This window comes from Prunus dulcis, unplaced genomic scaffold, assembly GCF_902201215.1.
Source record: "Prunus dulcis unplaced genomic scaffold, ALMONDv2, whole genome shotgun sequence".
Lineage (NCBI taxonomy): Eukaryota > Viridiplantae > Streptophyta > Magnoliopsida > Rosales > Rosaceae > Prunus > Prunus dulcis.
Genome location: NW_023010399.1, coordinates 5,492 through 15,152, shown reverse-complemented (window position 1 = coordinate 15,152; position 9,661 = coordinate 5,492). Strand labels below are relative to the sequence as shown.

General features: G+C 35.2%; 1 protein-coding gene across 2 annotated transcripts; it reads left to right on the top strand.

Annotated features, from left to right (window-relative positions):
- The first annotated feature begins 3,016 nt into the window (after window positions 1–3,016).
- On the top strand, window positions 3,017–8,122 carry LOC117613569 (probable LRR receptor-like serine/threonine-protein kinase At3g47570). 2 transcript variants are annotated; one of them, XM_034342174.1, is made up of 6 exons: window positions 3,017–3,615; window positions 4,230–4,301; window positions 4,432–4,791; window positions 5,494–5,580; window positions 5,650–7,488; window positions 7,584–8,122. In XM_034342174.1, exons 1-6 carry the CDS (start codon window positions 3,069–3,071, stop codon window positions 8,006–8,008), a joined length of 3,330 nt encoding a protein of 1,109 aa, XP_034198065.1. In that variant the 5' UTR covers window positions 3,017–3,068; the 3' UTR covers window positions 8,009–8,122. The 2 variants fall into 2 exon arrangements, with proteins under 2 accessions (XP_034198065.1, XP_034198064.1); XM_034342173.1 differs by having other exon boundaries at window positions 5,494–7,488.
- The last annotated feature ends 1,539 nt before the right edge of the window (window positions 8,123–9,661 follow it).

The following is a 9,661-nucleotide window of genomic DNA, read 5'->3' as shown; positions in this document are numbered from 1 at the left end:
GCAGTCGTTGATAGTAATCTGAATTTGACCAGTTTGATCCGGTTTTGATTTGGATTTGTAACTTGAAAAGGCCGGTCTAAATCGAATTGGACCCGCTATGTCAACAAATGTAATTATTCAGGCCATATCCAACTATTTCTATAGCCCAACTAAAAAGCCCATTTGTGTTTTCTAACTCAACTAAAAAGTCTAACAACACATTCTATATTTATATTACTTATCATAAAAATATTCCTAACCATAATTCCCCAAAGGCACACGCCAGTTTTCTCAGCTTCATTGTTTTTTTCTTTTCTTAATAACAAATTAGATATTTAGAATCAATTAATTCTTACTTAGTAATATTTTTACAATCAGCTATTAATCTAGTGGTAACTTTTGCAATTCTTGAAGCAGAACCGTGGACAGTCAAGGTTCATTGTACATGTGAAGCCTTATTCTAAAATCACATACATATATTAGTAGTTTTAGCAGTGAAAGATCATCTATTTATATCTATATACATATTTTCTCTTATGTGGACATTATTGTCGTGCGGATAATATGTATTTTTTTACTATCCGTCCAAGAGACTGTAGTCACCCACCGTTAGATGTAACATCCAACTGTTCAAAAAAGTTTTTAAAAAGAGTGCAAGAGTGAGTGAACCGTTGAATTTACATCCAACGGTGAGTGACCACAAATCTTTTAAACCCCTTAGTCCAAGAGATCGGAATTGTATACATATGTAGTGCCCCTATTCGAATGGGACACAGTATAAGCAGGGGCGGAACCACACTAACTAAGGGCTACTCTGGGATGTAGCCCAACGAGATTTTTAAGGGAAAAAACATTAAGCCTATATATTTAACTTATTCTAAATATTAGCCTAGTATATATTAACTTATTAAAGCCCAAAATAGTCCAATTCTTTATAAATTTAGTTGGAGGGCAGTAATAAAAATATACATTAAAATAGGCACACTTTCAATTATATGTTGTTGAATACATTTTCATTTTGATCCTATATGTGTTTTTCAATTGCATTTAATATGCATTTGTTTTTTATTCTATAAAGACCGATAATATTTATTGATAAGATGAACATGAACAAGTTCAAAGCTACTATGGTGCTAAACCCTATTTGTTTATTTTAAAGCTTATTGAAAATTAGTCAATGGAGCCATGAACTAGCGTAGTTCATATGATTTAATATTTACTTTTATTTCTAAAAGGATTTTAAGTACCCAAAAAATAAAAAAATAAAAAAAAAAAAAAAATTTACATTTTAAACTAATAATTTTAGTTAGTCCACCTGTTAAAAAATTATTGGTTCGCCCTTGAGTATAAGTGCTTTCTAGCCAAGCTTGAGCCTGCACAGGGGCACCATTTGAATATAGCTAAGTTTCTCTAGGCAAATAATTGAATATTTGAAAATTAAATTGCTAGATATATGTTTAAAATTGAATTCTACCTTCATTTCTTAATTTTCATCGGACCATTGTCAAATAAAAAAAATACAATTTTTTGTTTTTTGTTTTTCTAATATACATGTCTTTTTTTCACCAAATGGTTGATGACAATAGCCATAAGTCCCCTCGTTCAACGGAGTGCTTTCTACAGTTGAGCCATCATGCTTTGTTTTCTATAGCTTAATTATTGATTTGTCCCCTAAACTTGTATCTAACTTTTGATTTATCCATATACATATTTAAAAAGAAAATTAAAGATATGAACTTCTTTTTTTCCTCCAATTTTTCCCCATACCGTTCAAATATGCAAAATTTCATCCAATTTGTCGTTAAATATGAGAGCAAAATAGTCATTTCGTACGTTAGGTGTGTCTGTGGTCAATGGGGTTGCAGGAGGAGAGAGCATGGAGAGAGAGAGAGAGAGAGAGAGAGAGAGAGAGAGAGAGAGAGAGAGTTGGGGGGAGTGGGGGTTGGCAATAGGTTTGGTTCAGTGGGCAGCATGATTTTTTTTCCTCTTTTTCTCTTGTTGTTGTTGTCAATTTTCCTCTTTTTCTTCAAAATTTTCCAAAATTTATTTTTAATGATTTAACATCAAAATTGAATGAAATATTAAGGATGTAGATGACATGGGAGAAATTAGAGAAAAAAAGATGTTCGTGTCCTTAAATTTCTTAAAAAAAAAGTATAAGAAGTAAAATTAAAATTAAGTACAAATTTAGGAGTAAATCAACAATTAAACCGTTTACTATTGATATATGATGGTAGTTGAGTTGTCGCTGTCACGGATTTGGAGTGGTGGGGATGAGGCCAAAGGATGCCATCGACCAGTTACATTGGGCTACTCACGAATTTCTTCCAACCATGGTCCATCTTGTTTAGCGCTTCAATTAATGGATCTCAATTCAGACAATGTAGAGGAAGCCATACCGTTTTTGTTATACTTGAGCCTGAATAACTAAATATTTTGATTACCAAAAACAAAGAATAACTGAATATTTTCAAAAAAGACATGAAGAAATAAAAACTCAAAAGCTGAGAGATAGAGGGATTATTGGTGGCCATGGTGGCGGTGGCGGCCACGACTTTTTCCTTGACTTAAATATGCAATGCTAAAAACTTCATTTGCTAAAGTTCAGTTAGGAACCGTGTTCATGCTTGTTACGGAGCTTCTCCATAATAATTTTGAAGTTAAAGGTTGATTAAGGACTTTCCAGCCTTGTTTACACCTTGCGGACAAGTTAACGTGAAAGCAAGTGTTCCTACTTTTCAAATAATACTTGCTATCATGTACCCCACCCCACTCTTCTTTGTTTTGTTATCATATACATAACATTTATTATGGTAATTGGATGTATCTGTAGACAATGGATTGACCATATGTGAGGTCTTGCACATAGTGAAACAGATGCCCAATTCCCTATTCTTCCTTATTACAAGTCGTTGCATTTATTCCCCCATGGTGCAATCATGTGCCCCACTCTTTGGCAACTTGTTCTGCCTTCAAATATTGACAGTGCAACAAATTATTCAATCATTTCAAGTTTTCAATCGGAAAGGAAAAAAAACAGAGAAAAGCAAAAACACTTTCAAGTTCGGACTTCTCTGTTTTCGGTGCACATGGAGAGAAGTCGTTTCGTCTTGTCAATAACGTTGTTGCTGCTGCAGTACAGTTCTAAAGGTACAGGTGCAGCAAAAACCAACATCACCACCGACCAGTCTGCTCTTCTTGCTATGAGATCCCATATCACTAGTGACCCTCACAACATCTCGGTCAACTGGTCAACCTCCACCTCCGTTTGCAACTGGGTTGGTGTTACTTGTGGTGCTCGTCACCTCAGAGTAGTATCGTTGAATCTCTCCTACATGGGTTTCACTGGCACCATTCCACCACACTTAGGCAATCTCTCCTTCCTTGTTGCACTAAGCTTCAACAATAATAGCTTTTACGGTACTTTGCCCCATGAATTGTCTTATTTACGTCGCCTGAAGTTTATTAGCTTAAGATTCAATAATTTTATGGGATCCATTCCATCGTGGTTTGGGTCCTTCCCCAAACTTCAAAAATTGGTTTTGTATGGAAATCAGTTTTCAGGTACCATACCTTCGACTATCTTCAACTTGTCTACATTGGAAGACATAAGTCTAAGCTCTAACAAACTATCAGGTACGTATGTGTGAACAAGGTATCTAGACTATTGTTGATCTATCATTATGTTTCAACATCTTGTTATTAATCCATAAGCCTAATATGCTTTTTTTTTATCTTTAGAAAATTATGCTAATTTCTTCTTACTCGCAGGTCATCCAATACTCAAAAACTCTCACTTGAATAGATTATGTATTTGGTTTTTAATTTTAAGAACGGTTGAGTTTATAATGTTGGATTTTTTTAATATACTCAGAAAGTTTTTACAAAACTTACATTTATGAAACTAGTGAGTACATGTTGTGGGCTACAAATGATAAAACTGGTTGGGCGTTTGGGGATAAAGACATAAATGATAGATTGTAAATAATAGGGAATATTTATGACTTTTTTCACATGGAGACCCATTATAAGGTGATATTTTATAAATATAAAAAACACACTTCAAATCTAATACTACAGAAAAACTCTAATAAACTAATTAGAAAGTGACCAAGTGACTAGTTGAGAATTTTTTTTTTCCCTTCAAAATAGCCAATCTGACAACTTTTTTATAAATTATGTAGTGTGGTGTTTTTTCTAATTTCACTTATTTACATGTATTTTGAGTCTTTGTTTGACATACATAACAGGTGCGATACCCAAAGAAATAGGGAACTTAACAATGTTGAAGAGGATATACCTTGACTCCAACAATTTCAATGGTATATATATTCGTTGCATTGCCTTGATGTGATACAGTTATACATGACTCGGCTTTTGTTGCAGTGCATTATATGTGCATAAAACATGAGTTTAACATATAAATGTGCATATATCTTAATGATTTTTCAGAAATTCCAAAAGAGATCGGTTTTTTGCATCAGCTGGAGAAGTTGTATGTGCAGTTGAATGCCCTAAAAGGCCCTGTTCCTGTGGTTGTTTTCAACATGTCTTCTTTGACTACGTTGACTCTATATGGAAACAATTTGAGTGGTGGTCTTCCAAACAAGATATTCCAATATCTTCCTAGTCTTCAAATCTTGAATTTGGGTCGCAACCAGTTTGATGGTCCACTTCCATCCAAATTATGGCAATGCAGAGAGCTTCTTATGCTTAATTTGGAGGAAAACAATTTCAGTGGAAGCATACCAAAAAATATTGGGAACTTAACAATGATGAAGGAGATATCCCTTAGCCATAACAATTTGACGGGTATTGATATTTCATTATGTTGATCCAATTATGATTTATCTTTTTTATTTTGGTTGCATAATTTATCGTTATTTTACTATTTCATATTTTAGTAAATGAGGGAGATAGTTAATCATGAATATAACAATTTTTTGTCAAAATTGCTGGAAAATTCATTAGAATCGAATAGCAAGGGTTACAATCATGAATCTATAAACGTTCTATCTAATTCAATATGTTCAAATCTAAGGTTAACCAAAATAAGAAGAAAAAAGAAGAAGAAGAGGTATAAAGACATGCAAACAAAAACGTGTTTTGCTCAAGAGAATATGATATTTTGTAAACCATATATTTTCATCCCCAAATTATGGCCCGATTTCTTAATTTGTTTCAAACACAAAACTTTTTAGAGATTTCCGTGTAAATATTGTTGTATTAATTAATATTATGAGTGTGACATTTTACACTGAAGGTCATGAACGAGCAGATAGCGTTAGATTAGATTACAAAAATTCATACAAAGTTAAATATGCAACGGGTGTGACATTATGGTAGGAACTATACCAAATGAGATGGGTGATCCTTAAAATTTAGAGTCTTTTGTAGTCGGTGGTAATAATTTGAATGCCATGATAGAATAAAATAGATTAAAATTGCCATTTCTATCCAAGTCAATATTCTTTTCAACTAATGCTAATGCTAACGTTTGTGAAATTGTGGCAGGCACTATACCAGACGAGATCGGTGATCTTCCAAATTTACAGATTTTGAGATTCCAAGGTAACAATCTCAATGGCCTCATCCCATCCTCAATCTTCAATATCTCCACGATAAGCGAAATATCGCTTTCTTTTAATCAGCTATCGGGTAGCCTCCCAGCAAACATAGGCCTTGGGCTTCCAAACCTACAATTCCTTTTTATAGATGCAACTGACCTCAGCGGAGTAATCCCCAACCTCTCCAATGCTTCTATGCTCGCAAAGATAGATTTGGCCGACAACTCATTTACAGGGTTTCTTCCAAGCACGCTATGTGCCTTGACAAACCTTCAGGCGCTTAAGTTATTCGACAATAATTTGACGATTGATACTTCGATTCCAGAAGCAAACACTCTCTCTTGTTTGGCTAATCTTGGAAATTTGACAATATTAAGCTTGCACTCTAATCCGTTAAATGCCAGACTTGATGATTCCCTTCGAAATTTCTCTACATCGTCGCTTCAACAATTTTCTTTAGCCAATTGCAGCATGAGGGGTAACATTCCCATTGGTATTGGCAACTTGAGCAGCTTGATATCCTTAGATCTGGGATTAAATCAATTGAGCGGAACAATTCCAACTTCATTGGGAAGACTAGGGATTCTCCAAGAGTTGATCTTGAATGTTAACAAGTTGCAAGGGCACATCCCCGACCAACTTTGTCAATTAGATAACCTAGCTTTCTTATATTTGAGTGATAATAAGCTCTCTGGTTCTATACCTTCCTGCTTGGGAAATCTAACCGCGTCTCTAAGAAATCTATCACTGTCGTTCAATTCGTTGAGTTCCACAATACCATCTACTTTTTGGAGACTTGTCGACATCCAGTATGTAAGCTTATCATCCAATTCTCTAATTGGACCTCTCTCACAAGATATTGGAAACTTGAAAGTTGTGAGACATGTAGATTTATCAAATAACCATTTATCTGGTGTTATACCAATCACCATTGGCGGTCTTCAGGATCTGGATTATCTCTCCTTAGCAAGTAATAATTTGGAGGGACCTATTCCAAGTGCATTTGACGGCTTGCTAAGCCTAGAAGAATTGGATTTATCTAGAAACAATCTGTCTGGAGTGATTCCCAAGTCTTTAGAAGCTTTGTCACTTCTCAGGTATATGGATTTGTCTTTCAACAGGCTCCAAGGAGAAATTCCAACTGGTGGACCGTTCCAAAACTTCTCCGCTCAATCATTTGTCTCAAACAAAGCACTTTGTGGTGCAGCCCGACTTCAGGTTCCACCATGCGAAAATGGTACACTTGAACCAAATTGGAGGAAAGCTAAATATATCATCCCAGGGATCATATCAATAATTCTCTTTGTGGCCTCTATATCTATCTTTGTACTACGCAGGAAAAGGAATGTGGAAGTTGCAAGAGAGGCTACCTCGTTGCCTCAACTTGTTTGGAGAAGAGTTTCACACCTAGAACTTCTAAGGGGCACAAATGGATTTAATGAAAACAACCTACTTGGAAGGGGGGGTTTCGGTTCAGTATATAAAGGGACACTTTTAGATGGAATAGATGTTGCAGTAAAGGTTTTCAGTTTACAGCTAGAAGGGGCTTTCAAGAATTTTGATAGGGAATGTGAAATGCTAAGCAATATTCGTCATAGAAACCTTATCAAAATAATCAGCTGTTGCAGTGAACTTGATTTCAAAGCCTTGGTATTGAATTACATGCCAAATGGGAGCCTCGAGAAGTGGTTGTACTCTCAAGACTATTCTTTGAATATCTTACAAAGGTTGAACATAATGATAGATGCTGCATCTGCACTGGAATACCTACACCATGGTTATTCGATACGTATTGTGCACTGTGATATGAAGCCAAGCAATATACTACTGGATGATGATATGGTTGCACATGTTGCTGATTTTGGAATTGCAAAACTCTTGGATGGAGGAGATTCTATTACCCAAACCATGACTCTAGCCACTATTGGGTATATGGCTCCAGGTGATGTACTTGCTAATTTAATATCTTTCAATTCTATACATGTTGTTCTTAATTTTGCCTAATTTTCATTTAATATCTTTCAATTCATAATGCAGAGTATGGATTGGAAGGAATGGTTTCAACAAGAGGGGATGTGTACAGTTTTGGAATTGTAGTGATGGAAACATTCACAAGAAGGAAGCCAACAGATGAGATGTTTGATGGGGAAATGAATATAAAGCAATGGATTGCAAACTCTCTTGTATTACCATATTCAAATATAGATGAAGTTGTGGATGCCAATTTGCTTGGGATTGGGACAGAGCAGGAAGATGATGATCATGTGAGGAAGAGGGATTGCATATCAGCCATTATGAGATTAGCTCTTACTTGCTGTGCAGAATCACCAGAAGAGAGGATAAGTATGAAAGAAGTTGTAGCCACACTCAACAAAATCAAGACAAAGTTTTTGAAGGACGCTGCTGCAGGAAGAAGAGGTGTGCTCTTAAACCGTCCTCTTGTTCAGCAACGCTTCAATTAATGGGTCCTATCCTATGACATGTATTTCATGCACTTTGATTTGATTCAATTTCAGTCTTTAATTTAGACAATGTAAAGGAAGGCATGCTGTTTTATTTCGGACTGATTATATGGTGGAGTGTGTAGACTTATTATATAATATACTAGTCTTGGTTGTTGTTATGGTATCAGTATATTAAAAAAAGAGGAGTCACCAAAGATTTTCATATAGAATTATGAATAAAGAAAGAAAAAATTGGTTGGAGAGGTTTTGTTAGCTTAAATTATGTTTAGAATATTCCCAAATGTTGGTTGGTTTTTTCCGTAGTTCCAATCCAAATGCGCTGTCATTCCATGGAGGGTTTGGTTTGGAATTTTGTGGATTAGGCGATGCCTTATGTGCATTATGTTCACACATGCAATGGAATAAACGTTCCCCAACAACAATGCAATCGAGCAGTGATTACCGTTTTTAAGCAGAGATTAGATGAGTTGAAATACCAAACTTTCATTGAAATGAATGTTCAATTTACAAACCAAGAAAGTAAAGAAGAGTGAAAGGGCAAATTAAGTCATGATGTTTCTGCACCTATGATTGTAAGATGGTAGAGAGCAAAGAGTGAAAAAGCAAATTGAGGAAGAAAAATACGAAATCTATGCATGCACTTGGGAAAAAATCATCCAACTCTCTTTGTGTAGAGCAATAGAGAGCCGAAACAATTATAGAAATAAACAACTTGGAACGAAATGTCGAGTGAATCGCTTTTGCCTGGAACAACCACCTCCTACATTCGAAGCTGCCTCCCAATAGTCTTCTTCACTCTTTAGCAACCACTTCCTAGATTTGAATAAGAAGACCAAAAAACATACATTTTTTTAAATTAAAAACTGTACAATAATCGAAAATTTGCCTACAAATCATTATTATATTTTTTTTTTTTTTTTTTTTACAGAAAGTAGTATATGAGATAGTGGAGATGATATTTTATTATAGAAAGCAAGGGGGGCCCAATATACCTCTTCACTTTGAAGTAGGCAATATTGCCTTGTTTGGGAGTGTAGGTATATTTTGCCTACCCATTTGCCTCTTCCCTTAGAACATGAAAATGTTGATGTGGCAAGGCAAATGAGTTTTCCCTACTCTTTTACCTCTTTCCTTGGAGATGCTCTAAATTATGTAGTTGCCACGGTGTTTTTTTCTTTCTAATTTCCTTTATTTGAATGTATTATGAGTCTTTGTTTAGCATACATAAACAAGTGGGATACCAAGAGAAATAGAGAACTTAACAATGCTGAAGGAGATACCTTGACTCCAACAATTTCAACGGTATATTTGTTGCATTGCCTTGCCTTGATGTGACCATATTATATATATAAGTGCTTTTGTTGCAGCGCATTATATGTGCATAAATCATGAGTTAAATGATTTTTTTTTTCAGAAATTCCAAATGAGATCGGTTCTTTAGATCAAGCGGAGATGTTGTACGTGGGGTTCAATGCTCTTAAAGGCCATGTTCATGTGGCTGTTTTCAACATGACTTCTTTGACTACTTTGGTTTTCAACATGACTTCTTTAACCAATTCCATCATGAGCGGTAACATTCCCATTGGTATTGGCAACTTGAGCAGATTGGTATCCATATACCTGGGATACAATGAATGAACTTTGTGGTGC